This window comes from Seriola lalandi, unplaced genomic scaffold, assembly GCF_002814215.2.
Source record: "Seriola lalandi dorsalis isolate HSWRI2012SDOR001 ecotype SW California unplaced genomic scaffold, Sedor1 jcf7180002054570, whole genome shotgun sequence".
NCBI lineage: Eukaryota > Metazoa > Chordata > Actinopteri > Carangiformes > Carangidae > Seriola > Seriola lalandi.
This window is the reverse complement of record NW_019525123.1, coordinates 4,290,427-4,310,744: the sequence shown is the minus strand read 5'-3', so window position 1 is coordinate 4,310,744 and position 20,318 is coordinate 4,290,427. Positions and strand designations below refer to the sequence as shown.

The 20,318-nt window shown below is 38.8% G+C and overlaps 1 protein-coding gene across 1 annotated transcript in view; it reads left to right on the top strand.

The window, feature by feature from the left end:
- ctnnd2a (catenin (cadherin-associated protein), delta 2a) overlaps positions 1–20,318 on the top strand; it is a 280,447-nt gene that overhangs the window by 201,452 nt on the left and 58,677 nt on the right. Inside the window, exons 14-15 of the mRNA XM_087176831.1 lie at positions 2,747–2,960; positions 12,416–12,602. Of these exons, the coding sequence (XP_087032957.1) occupies positions 2,747–2,960; positions 12,416–12,602 (401 nt within the window). The remainder of the gene's footprint in view (positions 1–2,746; positions 2,961–12,415; positions 12,603–20,318) is intronic.

Genomic DNA, 20,318 nt, shown 5'->3' with positions numbered 1-20,318 from the left:
CATCCCTTAATCCATTTTAATTGAATAGATAAGCAAAGTCATTTTGCTCGATAAACTCTTGCTGTGTCATCAAACTCCTCCATCCTCTCCTGCCCTCCATCACTTTCTTATGCTTTCTTTTTCTCCTTTCACCCTCATTTTCTCCACCTGACATGCATCTGTATTCACTATGAAGAAATAAAACTGAACTTGCACTTGTAAACACTAATACTGAGGTGTGTGTGTGTGTGTGTGCATGTGTGTGTTTTATGGCTCAATCGTCAGATGTTTGAGGTTACCACAGGAGACAAAACAATGAGTGCCACTATAATCACAGGAAAACAGTCTATTTATTGTACTTTACTGTTCCTGTCAACCTGTCTGTGTGTTGAAATCCACCCATCTGGTGCTGCACGATGAAACAGATACTAAGAATTATTTTCTAATACTAAATGTCCCAGGTATGGAGGAGAACGTGCAGAAAAATATAAACCGGGTTTGAAGCAGCTTGATTATGCAGTTAACTGTGAAAAACTTTTTTTGAGTTATCTGGCTGAGTGACTCTGCCTGTTGCAGTACTCCAGAGATTAAATAAAAATGGAAGCATGAAAGGCAGGTTCTCTCTCCCTCTCTCACACAAACACACACGCACACAAACACACACATACACTAGTTGCTCTAGCCATGTTCCCACTAGTCTCCTGGTGATCACAGCAGCCTGTTTCTGATGATTAGTACTACACCCCTGTTGACTGGACTACACAGGGTCTGCTTTAAGCTCTTTGCCCCCCTAAGGCTGATGAAAATCCCGGCAGTGGAGGAGTAACGTGGTGCGGTTAAAAAGCACCAGCGTAGGGAGAAGGCAATATGTGTTGCACCGTGAGGGGAAGGCATTATGTGTAATGCCAAAGGGGTAAGGCATAATGTGTAACATCAGAGTGCCCCCATTGTGATCCCTACTGGGTTAACAGTCCTGACTGCCTTGTTTTCTCACTGAATCAGGATATAATCATAAATCTCCACTCAGTGGCTGGTTTGTTTCTCTATCTTCATGTTTGCGCATGTGTCTGTGTGTATATAACTAGCAAATAGAGCAATACGTATATAATACAAAAGGAAAAGCTGATTACATACATGAAAGTTTGGAGGTAAGAGGGAAACCTCCACTATACTTTACAGAAAAGTGCGGGCACTTTAAAATTCCTCCTTTTAATTCTCCTGTACCTCCTTTTTGGTGGCGGACATTCAGCTTTCACACACAGGTAACGTGTGGAATGTATCTGCAGATAAAATGAATGTTGACACCTTTCTTGACAGTCTAGTCATGCCAACCAGGAGAGTTTTCCCTGTATTTTAATGTTTAATGTTTCAATATCTGCTCTTATACTACTAAAAGGCTAAAAGTCAGGTTTTGTCAGCATTTAAGTGTCCTTGTCTATGTGACAGCACTAAAGCATTTTTAAACACACAATTACTTCATATTTGTATATTCATATTATACAGTCCTCCAAACTGACTCACCATAGAGCATTGGCATGTGGTTACTTTTACAGATAGGCAAACATAACCAGACAACTAAAGCACAGGAGACTTTGTTTTCTGCTTCAGGGCGGCATGTCGGCAACACCTTGTCTTGGGTTTTGAGGAGTTGTAGCATTATTTACTGACAAATAGCCTAGAGTTGACATTTATTGCACTACTAAGTTCACAGCTATGCTGCTAACTTCTAACTCTCTGCGACAGTCACCGGCCTCACTGTCACACACTTATGCTCTCTCTACAACTGATATCAGAATGATGGGAGCTTGACAAACACACTTGTCTGTAGCTAGTCACCTGTCAAAGATTCCAGGATTATCCACAATGCGCATGCGAAAACATCCAAAAAATGCTGTCCCTACCCTCTGACACATTACTGTGTAATGGTTACAATAATAAACTCTTGCGTGAATTAATGACATTTAAACACCAGAAAGTTGCCGTAATGCACTGAAAAGCTGTTTGCCAACCCTATTTCCATGGTGAATATTGTATAAATCACACATTTTTAACATTATCCATTGTGAATGTGAAAAATAATACAATGTTGTTATATATATAAAGCAATTCAACCACAGCTGTCTATTTTAAGAAGCAATTTCGCCTTCTACCTTTTTCCTTGTCTCTCAGCAAAAGCGTCAGTAGTAATGAGTTAGTCGTGACGGGGTCAGCCCTATGTTCCCACATTTCTTAGAACTTTTTTTTCACACAAATTTTTGAAAATTAGGGTTAGGATTAGGGCTGTGGGAATATAGGGCTGTGGGAACATAGACACACTCCCGTCATGACATATTCGTGAAGAAACTTAAACCAAAGAACCAAAACAGAAATGCAAGGAAGATGGGGACACAGGGTCAGACAGGCATACAGAAACACCATAACATATAAGAATAGAAAAACTGAATAAGAAACAGACACGTAAAAATAGAAAATGTTTAGAAGCAGGGCGAGGCAGCTGGCAGACACACACAAGAAAGGTAAAAAAACATTGCATTTTATGTTAGATTATAAGCAGAGCTGGTATCACTGTTCTTTTCCTTCCATCATCATTGTAATTATGTTGTTATATATTGTTGTATATATACATATTGTTAGTGTGCATCTTTGTGTCTGTGATACTTCACTGTGAAGACTGACTAATTTATGATTTGAATCTTTTTTGTTTCTTTATATAATTCATTTAAGTAGAAAACATGACTGCAATTTTTTTTTAATGGTTTCTCCTCAGATCCGTAGACAGGGAGGCATTCAGCTGCTGGTCGACCTACTGGACCACAGGATGAGCGAGGTTCACCGCAGCGCCTGCGGAGCCCTGAGGAACCTGGTATACGGCAAAGCCAACGATGAGAACAAAGTAGCTCTGAAGAACTGCGGGGGGATTCCTGCCTTGGTCCGCCTGCTGAGAAAGACTGGAGACGTAGAAATCAGAGAGCTGGTCACAGGTAGAGTATTTGGGACAAACTTACAACTCAGCTCACTAGCATGTGCTCCCACGGTGTAGATGCAGTTATTTTCCAGCATAACTCTGCTCCTCTGGGCTCAGTAAAGGTTATAATGGTGTGTGTATGTGTGTATGTAATGCACGTTTTATAGAATTTGACACAGTATGTGCATATGCGAGGAACAGTCGTTATATGCACACACACACGCGCGCACACACTATATCTTTCTTTCTGTCTTTTGTTGTTACTTCATTTATTTATGTAATTGTGGTTATACTTCTTATTGTAGTGAATTTACCACAGCACTATATGACTATATGCTCATTGGACTCATTTGAATTTTCTGGATTCGATCAATTCAAAACATTGAATTCTCCCATATGTATGTACACACAAATGCAGGGGGCATGCACACATTCCTAGAAATTATATAATTATATACACATAACCACACAATATTCGAGTCTCATTTGGTCTTGACAGTGCTAGTAGCTGTCATAGCTAAGTGATGTTAGTTTTTCCAGAATTTATACACTTACCTTTCACTGAAAAAATATCCTTCAAAAAAAGGTTACTATTCACTCTGCAGAAATCAAGGCTGTTCTTGATTTCTTTTGGATGCCAAACAATTTAACATGCTGCTTGAATGATACTTACAGATAAGTAATAGACTAGCAGGGCTCTAAGCCATGACCTCTGGAAAAAATGCAAAGAAGCAGCGAGGCACCCAACAATTTATTGAGCATAATTTCTGTAGAAGTCTTATGTTATGTGTCCTCTCTGCACTTATTTTTTAGATGGTCTTGTTTTTCTATGTGATTTTTGCATGGTGTGTGTAGGTGTTTGCTTTACATTCAAGTTCTTACCATCAAAAGTGTTTTATAATCGTCGGTTCGTTTTAACCTTGAGGGTATTAGCAGTAAAAATTTCCAGTAGCCAGTGCTATTGAGAGGTGCATACAGCAGTGCACATACTGTACTTCCCGCCACAAACTTAGAATTGTCCGTGCAAATACACACTCATGCAAAGACACTCAGACGTGGAGATATATACAAATATCCGTGTAAGCAAGAGATGTATAGGTTAAGTTTTAACACCCATGTAAGCACACACACACACACACATTACATAATACAATTTGATCTCCACTTCTCCTGAAATATATTTCCAATATGCTTCCTACTAAGAATTTAATACTTTACTCGAGCTACTAACACTAACAGTAAACACTAACACATGTGCTGCGTCGTTTTCTGTCTCACACAAACACAGAGATGCTCACACTCGCACTCACAAACATACAACACCTCAAGCATATATGAAATCTCAACGTGCAGCTAGTTATTTTCCAGCACGACATTGGTTCTACAGCCTCAGGACAGGTAATAATGATGAACCGCTGTATGTACGTGTGTGTGCATATGTGTATGTGTATGTATGTGACTTGTGACTATTTCCGCATATGTGTCACAGGATTCAGTCTGTAAAGGTGAAAGTATGTGATACAAATGAAATTCAGAAAGTAATAATCAGTGTCTCACACACACAAACATTAGATCAGCTAGAGTAAAAGTTGGCTGCAATTTATATGAAGTGGTTGAGCTGTGACCTGTGATAGCAGATCCAATGAGCAGTTCTCCCTGGCAGGTGAAAAGACCATGTGCAACGGGTCCCAACAGAACATAAGAGAGTCATTCCTTTTTCTCTCCTCTTCTCTGCTCCTCTTTTGTGATCACATTTCTCCTACTTTTCTTCTCTCTTGCACCTACGTTCTCATGTCAGGCTCTCTTCTCTTCACACTTTTTCTCTTTCTCCTTTATCTATATACAGTACATTTCAGTTTTCTATGTGGTTCAGTGCCTTGCATCACCCTGAGCTGGACTGCACATATCTGCACTTGTATCACGATTGTTTCTCTCTTTTTGCTCATACAAAAGCGGCTCTTTGTTGAAACAGGTTAGCCCTCAGATAAGAGAGACGTGCAAGCTCATACAAGAGGATTGGACACTTTCAAAGATAAAGTACAAGCACACTCATTCACCCACTACATAAATTCAAATAGACACACAAACTCAGCCGCATAACATGTGACACCCATGCACATGCACACACGGAATACTGAGATAAACTCGATGGGGCCCCCTCATGTTCAGTTTGACCTCTGATCCCATTGTCCCTCAGCAAGATGAACTCATCTTCAAGTACACACACACGTTCAATCATCCATCTCTGGACACATCCCTATAGGTCACTTGTTCTCAGAGAAGAAGGGGACCGCAGCAGTGACAGCAGGCAAGTCAGCAAGGAATTTTGTCTCTTCCTTCACAGACCCCTCGAATATTACTAACAGGTCATGGAAGAATGGAAGGCAGGAAGTGTTATATTTTCGAGACCTTTTCACTGTTGTTGCCCCCACTATAACAGGCTGGATAGAGGAAATACAGCTTGTAGCGAGATGGGCAATTAGAGAAAAGCAGGTCTATGGAGAAGAAAGGACTGTTGAGCAAGAAACAGGATAGATGGAAGGAAGCAGGCTGTTACATTCCTCAGACAAGCTTTTGATATTATAGATACCGAAATAAGAAAAAAGGAAGTGAGGAAGAGAACCTCTGTGTAATGACACCTTCTGCTCTATAAACCAAACTTCTACTCCAAATAAAGAAGCAGGAATGTGCACCAATCAACATTCATGGAAAGAACATTTCCTGTCGACGCTAAATTAGACATATTAGTGGTGACATTCATCACACTCACCACACCCCAGGACAACCTGGCACCTTGAAGTATATCTCTACAGTTCTGGAGAGACGAAAAGATTAAAAGCCTGGAGATGGAGCTTGTGTATTTTTGTGCGTTGTGTAAGCAGATTAACAAATGAATTAAATGCACCGCAAGTCATACTGCATCATATTTGAGCTCTTATATTTATAACTAGTAAGATAAACACACACACACACACGCTGAAATTCTATCTCCCTCTCTCCTGTTGCTGCATTCTTCCTGTCTTTGCCCTTCTCTGCCTGGCTCTCCCCTGCTGCTGGCATAGTGAATCAGTGTCATGCATGACTCTACCTTGTTGTCTGTTTACTCTGGTACTTAGCATTGAACTCTACATTTCAATCGCTTTCTTGCCAGTATAACCATTTTTTGGAGTCTATCCTCATTTGCCTCTTGGGACACCCTGCTGGTGTAGTGATTCACCACTTTAAACTGTTGCATAATTAGTTGGTAATTCAATTAGGTGCATGTTTTCAATTTGTTATGTCATAAATAGAATAGAAAAGAGGAATACAACAAGTTATCATTGTGTTTTATGCTGCATTGGCCATTGGCACAATTCAATTTGTGTGCAGTGATGCAATGATTGTGTGGTCAGATTATTCCTATTGTTTTGGCATGGGCTCAGTGTCAAGCACAGATTCTAAAATTAACTCTGCGTAACACTTTTTAAATCTATTTACAGGTTGAATCCTGAGGTAGACATGTAGTCTACCTCCACACAGTTGATTCTGATCACTGATGAGCTGGACAGACAGCACCCAGTGTGCAACAAAATTAATCTTCCTTGAAGACAGAAAAGCCCCAGGTGGCGAAAAGGGATTTGAACTAACAAGATCATTGGCTGACATCTTGTACTGGCTTGAAAAGGGGAAGGCAAGAAAAATTATGAAGTAACATTTTTCCTTCCTCTGACAGATACAGTCCAAGTGCTGTTGGACTGAATCTCTGAATGCCATAATTCTGTGTAAATGTGTGCTGCAAATACCATAATAAGATCTTAAAAAAGAGTTAACAAGAACTATAGAAATATCCTTGTTATCTCCTTTGCACTCATGTGTAGCAAGAAGGCAATGGATCTATTGCTCTGCCAAATTACATTGTACTCAAAGCTTGACCTTCATTACTAATTGGTAGCTAAATGATTTGAAAGCATGCAAATAGCAGTTGGTGACCAAAAGAGATCATCAGTGCATAAACAAATAACATCAATAGACACAATCCTCAACTGAGGATTGACTCAACTGCTTGACTCAACAGAAGTGGTTGTGCTAGTGTCATAACAAAACAGCCTCTGCAATACTGTCTCTATATTGTCAGCTTCATTAAAGTACTTTCCTGCTCCCTGTGATTAAAGAATCTGTTTAGGTCTGAAGATGTTTTTTTGGTATTTTTTGTTTTCTTTTGTTTTCTTTTGTTTTCTTTGTTTTTGTTCTAGTGACCGGAAAATCCTTCCCTCAACAATTTACCTCCCTGTCAGTTCTGAAGTATAAATTTAGACAAGCTTATTGGCTTCCTGGGTCTCAACATGAGGTAGATAGGAAAAAGTCAAAAGCTTCCGGGCCTGTCAGTCAAAGTCCGGTCGATGCAGAGGCTTTGTGCGTCAATAGGAGATGCTATCCTTACGTAAGGGCTCACCTTGAGGCAGTGGACCATGGCATAACCCTACGGCTGCGCCTGCTGCTGTCTTCTCTGAAATGATGGCTAAACTGAGAAGCGACTGCCGAGGAAAGTCGTGTTGAAATTTCGAGTATAGTTGTTATTCTTGTAAATACAAGTGTAGCTGATGGTCTTTGACTATTTGAAAACTGTACACTATGGCTAATGTCTTTCAGTGCTGACTGATATTCCATAGCATGCACAGAAATCAACTATATGTGTATATAGGGGTGAGTAATAATTTTGTGCCTTTACAAGCTCATGATGGCAGCAACAAACCACCACAGTCAAATAATACCGCTGCCCCCCTTTACTAGAAAATGTAATACCTTGCTTTCCCTTACTTCAAGGCATGGATCACTGCTCCATGTAGATGTCCAAACCTCTGTGTCCCCACCACTGTTTGTCAAAGCCACATTAATTTAACATTCTTTCAGAAATGCTTAAGGACAGGAGTTCATCAAAGTCATTAAAGGGATGCCAGAGGGGAAACAAGATACTGTACCTTCCCCAGGATGAATTTTTTGCTGCCTCTATGTTATAAAAGTCTTCGTGTCCTGCAGAAATTTCACTGCGGCATTTTCACTGTGGGAGGCCCTGGTGGGAATGAAACCCTCAGTGTAGGCAGTAACAATTTACCCACAATACAGGACTTTACCTACTGCTGACAAATGTTTTCTACAAACCCAATGCAGGAAGAAAAGCTGTATGACCCTGATGTAAAGTCAGCAGTTGTTAACCTACTGTGACCTATAATACCATCCAAAAATCACTATTTATTTTTTGATTTCTCATTCACAGATTTTTGTAGACACATTAGCTATGTAATTTGTCGTCTTTGACTTTACTCATCACCAGGTTTTGACCCCGCAGCTAACTAATTTACATCGCGCTGCACAGATGAAGGCTGTTTAATAAAACATCGCCACTTGAGGCCTAACAGGCCTCACTCTCCCCTTACAAGTCATACTCTCATTTATTCATGAATTCATGCAATCATCTCCCCGATTCTCCAAACCACACAGCTCCTAGGAAACTGTCTGTCAAGCATCTGAGGGGAACTAGTCAAAGGAGGAAGAGAAAAAATTGAAGACAGACAGATAGAAAGGAAGAAAACATAGACATGCACATACACAGGCTCACACACAAAGTCACAAGTATGATGTCATTGTTGGTCACCTGATGTTATACCCATAAGGACTCTGGGCTTAGTGAAGTATTATAGATCTATGTTTCTAGAGCAGGAAGGTGTGTGTCATCGTTGAATTTGGCCAGTGTTATACAGTGGAACACTTAGGAGTCTATTGTTTGTTCGTCCTTCTGCTGAGTCTTTGTCTCTGTCTGCAAAAAATTAACATCTTAACTTCACCCTCTGGCATCCTCAGTTTGTGCTGCGTGTGCATGTGTGTTTATTTGTGTGTTTGCATGTTTATTGGCTAGAGAAGACAAAGCAAGGCAGGTGAGCGCCTTTTTTGCAAGCCAGCAGACAGTTTCTTGTCGACTCATCAGACACAACACTGTTTTAACATGATTGCAATCACACGCCGACAACACTCACCACTCGAGAAAGAGACAGACACAGGAAGAAAGAGAGAAAGAGAGAGGGACAGAAAGAGATGTTTGAAAGCACTGAGGTTTATAAGTGAAGTGTTTTGCCCAATGTTTGTATCTCCACCCTTGCTGAGGGGGCCACATGTGTACATCTTTGTACTGTAGGTGTGTGAGTGTGTGTGGATGTTTGAGCTTTTACCTTGGTTTGAAAAGAGCCCATGAGAGGAGAAAGATTGAGAGGGACGAGAGTGACTGGAGATGTGAAACAAGAGGCTGATTAGTGAAGGTGAAGGCAAATGTTGCCATGTTCCCAAGCACATGACACACACACATACACACACACACACACACACACACAAGCAGCCTGAGTGTTAGCACTTGATTGCTGCCAAACAGCATACAAGGTCATCGCCTTATTATCACCCTCCTCTTCTTCTCCTCTCAAGAACACGTGCAAATTATCATCTACTTTCACTCTTTCTCACCTTCTCTTTCTCTTCTCTCTCTCGACTCTTTTCTCACACATTATTTTTGTCTCTGTGTTTCAGTTTCAGTTATACTTTATAAGGCTTGTTTTTTCTTACATTTCTGTCCCTCGTTAACATTTAATATTCTTTCACTCAGTTTTTGTCTTTTATTGTCTTTCTCACGATATAATTTTGTTAATTGTTTCCACATTAGATTTACCCATGAAAAGGTAGTATCTTGGATCCATCCATAAGGAGATATTTATAAATCAATTCGAGAATAATAGATTTAATTAGAAATTAACCTTTCTGCTCATTAGTATAACTGTTTTTTTGTTTTGTTTTTTTTTTATTTCTCAACACCAGCAACAGTCACGGCCGGAGGCGTTATGTTTTCGGTTTGTCCGTTCATCCATCCCATTCTCATGAGCACAATAGCTCAGAAACTCCTTAAGGGAATTTCATCAAATTCGTTGCAAAAATTCACTTGGACTCAAGGATGAACATGTTAAATTTTGGTGGTCACAGTTCTGACCTTGATTCAATGCTGTAGCGCAGGAAGGGGAGATTGGGAACATATTTCCAGCAACTTGGCTGGTTGGCAGAAGCATATAACCGCGAGGCCCTAATTCTAGATTTTTACATTTCTCATCTTGTTTTGTAATCTTTTCTGTTCCTCCTACTGTAACTTCTGCTATTCTTTAATGTTGTTCTCTTTCCCTGCCTCGGCTCCATTTTCCTCCCATCCCTTTGTCATTCGTTTGCAAACTGTCAGTATAACTGACACTAGTGCAGTACGTAGCAAGGCAACACTGGTATTGCTCTTGGTGATGCAAAACTGGCTGCCATTCAACACCTAGCGCCTCTATGGCAGTTTGAATAGAGTGTGCTAGTGTAAGTAAAGATTGTGAGGCTTATTTCATATCCATTATTAGTGACACAACTTGCCCTTGCCCGTTTCGTCTTCTCCATATTTTTAATAATAGTTTTGTTTCAATTGATAATATACTGTATTCTGGAAACAATTTGTGAAAATGCTGTAGTATTATTTTCAGTGTACTACTTTTATTTTATTTTTTTCTTTTTGGTGATATTTTTTTTAGTCAAAGCATAGGACAGATTTAACTCCCTGGAGCTTTCAGGAATTCCGTGTTTAGCTCAGCTTCAATACTGCTGTCATTTCAGATAACAGAGCTACTGTGCACCTACCTGCTGACCTTATGTTTCATTTACAGTCACATCTGACAAGACCAGAGTAAAAATTGGAAAGTGCATAGTGTATTCTGTAATGAAGAGGGCATCTTCATCTGTGTGGTAACCGTGCAAGTGAATGACATCTGTCATCTGGAACCGAGAGGTCTGGAATCTGATACCAAATCTGAGAGAGATAGTGACCTTCATCAAAACAGTTTTTAATAGTTTGCAATATTAAAACGTGCTCCAATCTGTTCCTTTCATCCTATACCATCACTCAGCTTCTCCTGTTTTCTTCCCTTCTGTTTAGCTTGCATCATCTTTCATCCTCTGTTTCACACATTTGTATCTTATTTTGTCACCATATCTGTTTTTGTATTTTTTGCTGTTTATAGGGATGACCAGTGCAAGCAGCAGAGACTAATTAAAATATTTAGAATGCAAGAATTCTGAGTGTGTGAGTGTGTGTGTGTGTGTGTGTGTGTGTGGTTTGCATGTGCATGTACAGCTGACCAACAGGTCCAGTCCTGTCATCAGTCTGCGAAGAGGCATCTGGTATTCCATCTGACAAGATGAAGTTAAAATGTGTTTGTGAGTGCGTGTGTGTGTGTGCGTGTATGTTTGTGTGTTCAGTAAGTTTGCCGAGGCGATTGAATGTTTCCTTGTGTACATGCGAACCTGCGAGTTTTTCTGCCAGATCGAGTGTGCGTGCATTCATTGACTATATGTCACTGCATATGCTTTGAGCATATTTGTGTATGTACTGTATATGTGTTTTTTGTTCTGTGTGATAAATAATGCACTGGTTGGACAGTTGGCTTTTTTCCCAGACCAACAAACTAATTCATTTCCTCAGATATCACAAGTATCAGGTAGATTATAAAGTTGAATTTGAGAATAAAAGAGTGAATGACTTTCTCAAAAGTGATAAAAGGAGAAGTTATTTTCAACCTGCATTACCAGACCTAAACTACCTCCACACTTCAGTGTGATGTGCCAGCGCAATAGAAAGGTCTGAGTGAGCTCAGCATCCTTATTTTGTGGGTTAAAAATGTTTTGGGATGTTTCTTGGACTAATCAGACCTACCTCAGAAAATGCATTGCAAATGTACTGTATTTCTTGTAACATCTCTGAGAGGTTAATGGAACCATTTGCTTTCAATTTCCATAAACTATGTGCTTATAAATGACATGTGGAAAGTTGACATTGATTGGTAATGAAGAGTTCAAAAATTAAAGTTGAAAAGAGTGCTGTCCTCACGTAGCTGCGCTCTGAGAACACAGATCTGGTAGGAGCAAAACTAGAACGATTGTCAAAAAGGCATGAATCAAGCTGTGCACTGTAGGAAACCCTATAAAAAAAGACATCTGTTCCATATTTTGATTCAGCTTACTGTATTTAACTGATCTTAAGGGAGGAACACATCTATCTTCCTTCCTATCAAAAAATTAGAATAATCATTTATACTGTATGCATATGTATAGTCCTAAAATAAGGCAGCATTTCGGTTTATAGTACCTATATCATTAGCATTTTAGCCAGTATATTTTGCATGTTACAGAGCAGAAATTTTGAGCTGGTGCAAGATCTTTAGTTTATATGAATATTATGTCTTGTTATGAGTTTTACATACATACTTGTTGTTTTATATCACGTTCATACATTTTTCCAGAAAACACAAGGATAGGTTGTATATTTAAGTAGTATTACATTATTATCTTGTTTTCTCTGTAGAATTCTTATATTATTATTTACAAAGTGATGTGAAAACAAATTTTTTTATGTGTGTTTCTTTGTGTACGCAGGTGTGCTATGGAACCTGTCATCATGTGATGCTCTAAAAATGCCAATCATCCAGGACGCCCTGGCCGTTCTGACCAATAGCGTCATCATACCCCACTCTAACTGGGACTCCTCCCCAAATCACCATGATGACCGCAAGCTCCACCTCCATACCTCCCAGGTGCTGCGCAATGCTACAGGCTGCCTCAGGTAAAAGGAACACACACATGTATAAGCCTGCTATGTTGGGAAATTCTTAACGCATATGCACTTTTTTATTCCTCTCTCTCCTCTTTGTGTATATATGCACACCCCCTGTATACCTTTGCTATATAATAATATATAGTGACAGTATACTGTATAAAACCTAATAATAACTAGGCTATATATCTCTTTAGCATTTCAAGGGAAATAATGGCTGATTGATTTTACCAAATGAAATCAAAATTGTAGCTTGACTTTTCTTCTTTATGGTTAACTCTGACAGTTAACCAACAGTCTCAACCATTTTTATAGTAAACAATCTCAACATATCATAACAGTTGAGCAGCTTTAATACGTCCTTTGCTCTTTCTTTATCCTTTATATCCCTCTTCCTCCTCTTATTTGTGTGTTTATCTTACTCACTCGAGTTGCAATAATTAGCTGAGTAGCATCATGTGACCAGTGCTGTACAGGCTAGAAAAGCTCCCTGTTTAAAATAGAAATGCTCTGTCAAAAGGTAATAATTCTCAGTAATTTACGGGGTCTGAATAGGACATCATCTGGGTCTGAACTTCTGATTTATTTTAGAAAACAGCAACATGTCATATACACATACTGCATGTGTTTCCACTCTCTTTCTTATTCCTCAGAAATACAGTATATATATCAGATTTTCATGTTATTGATTTCTTACTGACATACAGTATACATAATTCATCATGGTTTTATTCAACTCCACAGTACATGTTGGCTGTGTGTGTGTGTGTGCAAGCATAAATAATATACTATATATCTACTGAGATTTACCATAATGAGACTACTTTATTGTGCATTACAATAAATCTTGTCCGTTGAGTCTTCACTGCTGTGATTATAGATGCATATATTCACAAATTAAATTATAAACAATACTTTGTGCACAGTTGTTTATCTCTCTCCCCCTCACTCATTCACTTTTGCGCTCTCTCTCACTAACTTGTGCTGGTAACCATAGTAACAACTCCCCCACTTGTATGTGTGTCAAGACTTTCTTTTTGTGCATTGTGCTGATAAAATATGTTCCTTAGTTGTTAAAGCTTGAAATAAGGAAGGACGACTTCAGCTTTATGGATCATTGTGTTTATTTGATTTTCAGAAGTCTGAGAAGTTCAGTCATCCCTGATAAACCCTACAAATAATTTGGATTTATCACATGAAAAAGTTACATTTCCTAAGTGAAAAGGTGCTTTATATGACTGTTTTCAGTTCCCTCACATAGTGGAACTGACACCAAAAAGTCCTAAGTGCTAATACAAAAAAAAAGAAGAAATATAAATGTAATTTCTAAATAAATAGTCAGTTTCTGTCTGCAGACATAGCATTACATGTATATTCCTGCACATGTACAGTATATATTAGCCAAATCAACAAGGTACACAGAACAACCTACTTGACCTGTCCATGCTACTCCTGGACATGCCCTCACAACCAAGTAAACTTACATACAAAACACTCACTGAGAATTTCGTTAGGAACAACATACTAATACTGGGTAGGGTCTCCCTTTGCTCTCAACAGCTTCAATCCCTTGCAGCACTGAATCTACAAGATGTTGGAAACATTCAACAGATTTTACTTCATGTTGACATGATTGCATCACATTTCTGTAGATTTATCAGATGCATATTCATGCTGCGAAAAAAGAGGCTAGTGAAGAGCACAGAACTAATCGCTGCCAAAGGTGCTTCAACTAAGTACAGAGTAAAGGTTCTACTACTTTACTCAATGTGATGATTCAGTTTCTCCATTTTTGAATTTCCATTTCCATTAGAAAAATTTCTAAAATTCTGTTTTCACTATTAGACAATATTACTATTATCACTACTATTTCTGAGTGTAGATTCAATATATCTGTTCTTCAAGATTACTCATAACTAGATTTGAAAGAAATCTATATTTATGGATTTGGAGCTCAGCCAAACATGCAAGAATTTCTGTAAGTTTTGGATCATGTCTGTCACAAATATAAAATAGGTGATCTGCTGTTTCTACAGTTACATTGTGTGTTGCTTCAAATGTTGGTGGTGCAAGGAATTGTGGGATGGCATTATCTCCTTTTCTTTTTTAAAGGATGGTCCAGTGTATCTCATGCTAAAGAAAAAATAACACAGGAAGCACTGAAACTCTTTTCTTTAGCATTTAGAGAATTTGACCAGCTCTTGGCTGCCACTTCGATACTTCCAGGTCATTTCACTCAGTTTGGAACTTTCCTAAGCAACAAAAAGTGTTTGACCACAACCACTGACTGGTATTAAGGGGCCCAAATTGTGCCAAGAAAGCATTCCCCACACCATTAAACCAGCTTTGGCCGTTGACATAAGGCAAGTTGGGTCCATGTGGTCATGCTGTTGATGCCAGATTCTGAGCCTACCATCTGCCTCAGGAGAAGCTGAGAATCACTAGATCAGGCTACATTTTCCAGTCCTCAACTGTCCGGTGTTTTTAAGCCTTTGCCAACTGTAGCCTCAGATTTCTGTTCTTGGCTGACAAGATTGGAACCCGAAGTGGCCTTCTGTTATTGTAGACCATTCACCTTTACATTTGATATGTCATGCATTCTTTACATACTTTTTTGCTCACCGCTGTTGTAGAATGGCATACAACATAACCTATAGACCAGTGAGTCAGCTACTTTATCCAAGCTTTTTTGAAGCCCAAAACCAATCTTCTACATTATATGTTGTGCATTTTAATAACCTGTAGATGTTACAAATGGACTACATTCAACTGACATGGACTCATTCAAAATTGAGAAGACCAGACTCAAATATGTATGTCAATTGAGTTAAGCATTCTTTAGCATGGATAGCACGTGTAACACTGACTAAAAGATCTTGTACTTAGCTTGGTGGGCCACATACTCCTCGTTGAGTTTCAACCCCCATCTGCAAGCAATGTAGCAATGCCACGTTGTTGTGAAATGTTAATACATAGCATCCCACCACTACCTATAGTTGGCTTACTTCGGCCTTAAAATTAAGTTATTTAGCATCTTAACATTAGATCACATTAGTTTAAGGTAACTGATATTTAGCCACAATTTTCATGAACAAAATAAAGACTAGTGTATCCATACTATCTCTTATATTAACACAACTCCACATTTTCCTAAAGCTACATGCATGTTATTTCAGTCATCTTGCAAGTACAGTGAACCAGCTAGTTTTAATGGCATGCATGTTTGAAAATGATAGTTCACATGTTCAGTGAGCTGGCCATAAAGTTGTTAAGAAAATAGTCCAAGCCTCATTGTATATGGAATTTTCTCTTAGATTATTTTATTTATCCAAACATTTGTTCAGGACATGACAGAGCATAAGCAGCAGGAATGAAGCTGAACATCATCTGCTCACAAGGAAAATTGAGTTCACAGAGGAAGAAATCTAATGTTATTATAGATAAGTAAATCATTGTGCTAAGCTGACATGTCAGTGACACAGACAAGGTGTAGTGGGAGACTACTTTATTCATTTGCTGACTCAAAAGATTGAGTGAGAAGTCCTGAGTGTTTTCAAACTTTTCCTGCCTAGCTGAAACATTTGTTGATAGGATTCACTGAAAAAATCCCATCAGAATTAAACTAGGTTTAAAATAAAGGTCAACATTGAATATAATATTGGTGAATCAATTTTCAAGTTCACAACACTTTTCAAAGCCAGCTTTTGTTAATTTAAAAAAAAAAATGATAACAGAAAAATCATTGCTTTACTTTTGTCAGTTCGCCATGTAGTTTGATTTTGGTCTAAATTTGAAAATTACTGATGATACTAAAATCCAATCTTTGCACATAAAAAACACACACAAATACACTATTATACTTGTGTTTTTAATTTAGGCCATGTATTTGGTGAGCACGGAAAAGGAGCTCTGATCTTTGATCCTGTTGCGTACATACCGGGCCTGGCATCAGTCACAAGCCATTAAGGAAGTTCATTATAAGGACATGCAGAGTTTTGGACCCACTATTGACACTTTGCGACTCTTCCCACCATCAAACTATCAAATTGATAGGAAACAGAGACAAAGGACCTCTCTTCCACAAACAGACCATGCTTTGAGCATGTCCGAACGACACAGAACCAGACCAAAGGTCAAAGGGTCAGCTCCAGAGGATCAACCAATGGACACCAGGCAACTGGAGAATATCCAGTTTGTAAAATAAGACTCTGTCTAATGATATTTGATTGTTTCTTATATAGAAAAGTAATAACAAAAGGACTGATTAACACTAAGGTGTGAATCCTGGCCTGTCTGTGCCATGCATGAACACACACACCAACCTCCCTTCCTCTGTCCGTCTCTAGATAAGAGTCATAAACTACAACCCACATTCCAAATCCTGGGTAGTGACCAGCAGAACACACAGATCTAAGGAAGAATGTAAAATTAAATATCTAGCTGTTCTGTAACTTATGAAATGTTCCTATGCAATAGTTTAATCCCAAACTTCTATCCCATAGAATGTTTGAAATGTAACATGTAGATTTTAAGACAATGTCCTTCATGTGACCATATTGTCAGCATCCTTCACACGAGGTAACACACTACATGACATCCAGAATGTCCATATTATTATTATTACAGTCAAAGAACTGCTGTGTAATCCACATTTATAGACTATTAGCTTTATGAAATGTTTATATTGTTGTTTGATCAGTTTACCACTTGTATCATGATTAATTCCAGGTTTGAAGGATGTAATATGAAATCAACACTCCTATTACTCCTCTCTGCCATTATTAGTGCAAGTAGTTTTATGATATTTCATTTAATGTTTTGTGGTCATGGTGGAAGATGGATGTGCGAGTTTATAAGTAAACTCTAGAATTAAATTATTCCAAAGTTCAGTGGAAAATTACTCTCTTCTCCAACTGGAAACACAGGAGACGACGGGTGACGCCCCTGAAACATGCGCCAGCCCCCAGGGGATAAAACAGTCATGAATAATTCACACAAGGTCAGAAAAGCCAGAAAGGTTAGAAGTCAAAAATGTTAGAAATGCGAAAAAGTTAGAAACTCAGCGAGATGCTAAGAAGGAAGAAGATGCGAGAAACGAAGCTAAAAGCTAGAGGCTAAAAAGCTGAAGCTAGAAAAACGATGCAGAAACTAGAAGCTGAGAACTTTGCTCAAAGCTCAGAGTCCCGGCTCAAAGCCCGGCTCTGTAGCCACGTAAACTCTTAGCCCTAAGCTGCTCGCCACAAACTCATGGCTGTTAGTCATTTTTGCACTTTTCGCGTCTTTTATTTTTGTTTGCCACAAACTCCAAGTAACATCATTTTTGTCTACATGCGTGATCTTTTATTTTCAAGACCAACTGAACCAAAACAACAGAAGTGCCTCAGAGTAATTTTGTAACTTTTAAATCATCATCAAGTTTTCCTTTTTGAAGATTTTGACAACTTTAGAGTCATCTGGTCAACGCCAGTCTCCTCTAAAGTTATCCAGCCAAAGTGAAGAGCATTAGAGTTTATCTCGCATCAACCCGCAAGAGACACCAGCAGATGACACATCTGCACAACCACCTGCAGAGAAGCCGAGCAGAAATCAAGAGTGCCCGAGACAGAAAATCTCCTGGCAAACTCCACCAGAGCTGAACCGCTGAGACATCGGCAGAATCCGCCATCGTGATAATGGGACACGGCCTCCAGGAGAATCCACCTAGATCCCGCGTCTCCGGGGTTACCACGGCAACCACAGCCACCTGGGTTCCAGCCGAGGGTCTTCAGCTACAGCGCAACTCACAGTAGGCCGGTCTTAACACTCTGCTCATGACTGGGTTGATGATCGAAATATAGCAATATTTAATCATCAAACCTAATTCGTAGATGTAGTGTCATTAGCTGTATAGCCATAACATATTCTCTCCCACCATTGCCAACTCATCACACTGCTGATTTCATTATTATTTTCATCTTTATGATTATTACACCTTGCATTTACTCTGTAGATAGTAGTTTAGTTAATAAACTCCTTTATTAACACCCAGTTGTTGTCCTGTTGTATTCTTTTGACGTAGAGACTGGAGATTCATTGAATCGAGAAGTCATGGCTTCCGATATGAGATTGATAAATTTGGCAATGAAGTAATTCGTTGTTGTCCTCCCAGAGGACTGGTGCCCCACTTCAACGAGAGTAAATTCTAAAATATGGCGTTGACGCTACAATCCCATAAACAGCATTTGTTCATCTATGTACACACAGATACACACCAACTCCACAGAGGTCTGAGATGGTGTAGAAAGGAAAACTCCCTGTCCACTTGGCCATCTCTCTGACCTGTGTACTCAATCAACCACCAGCAGCCTCTGGATTAAACCTCACCTCAGCCTCTTTGCAGGGCTCCTCTCAAGTTGTTTTGAATGGTTATCCCCAGCTATTGAATGTCTCTCAAAAGCATTTCAAAGCCGTTATGAAGATGTCACAAACAGGTTTTTGTACATATTCATATTAGTTTGTGTGTAAGGTGTTACATTGTGAACATGTGTGGATGCTATTAACATACCAAAGCAAAGGCTCCAGTTGCTCTAGACATTGTTCCATTTGTGATCACTTTAAATATGAATGCTAGCTTGCATAATTGTTAACTTAATGGATATTTGCATGATTCTAGTTATAAACTGTTTTCAGTTAAACTTCTCTGTCTGCTGGCTGAAGAATCAAATGTTCATCTCCAGCCAGTCATTGGGACGATATCAATCCAACATGGGCACTTCTTTTTTAAAGGCATTGATCTGTATCAATTGCTTTTTATTTCAGTAACAGTAATATATTTTAACAGTAAAAATATTGTCAACATGATAGCACCACATTTCTTGTACTTGTTCTTTCTGTATCTTTGCTGCACTGTTGTTGTCCTACCAAATTATGAAGAACACCACCTTTGAGTTCTATTGTAATATAACTGCAGCTGGCAGTGCAAGGTATATTGCTCAGGTGCAATTAGAGACAGTAAAGCATTTGAAAGGTGAAATGTAGTGTAGTGTTTTTTTATTATAAATCTCTCTGGCTTTTATTGTTGGCATTCTTAATGGAACAGCACAGGAACTGCCATGGGGGCTTGTGGTACAGGACAAGATGATTATGCACAATAACTCAATATCACAAACACCTGTACAAATCTTATTCAGTCCACTAATAGCTTTGCATTTGCAACAAATATTACATTGGGGGATTTTATAATGTTGCTTTGTTTTTTGTTTGTTTGCTTGTTTGTTTGTTTTTTCCTGGGATGAGTCAGAGCAGTGCTGATTTAATTCTTGTATTGTTTAGGCTGTTTTGCATTATTGCATTTGCATTTGGATTGTATTATTTTGTTAACTGTAACACATTTGTCCACCTGTGAGTGGAGAGAGATTGAGAGCATAGTCAAGCATAGGTTACTGCCACTGAAATATAAGAAATGTGTTTTGTTTAGATAGAATCATCATTAAATGCATAAGAACTATTACGGGAGCACATAACTGGCTACTTGCACAGTGTGCAGAATATAGGTATATGTGATTATGAAGTTATTCCTCTGTGTAATATCTATGAAATTTATTCTCATTTGCAGTTAGAAGAGGTAGCGGTTTGTGCATTGCAGGTAATGAGTTTTTTTATGTTAGATGGGCTCGGTAATTTATAGAAATCTAAAATAGACAAATTGAAATTTCTTTAGATGTTTCTGGTTCTTAAGGCCAAATG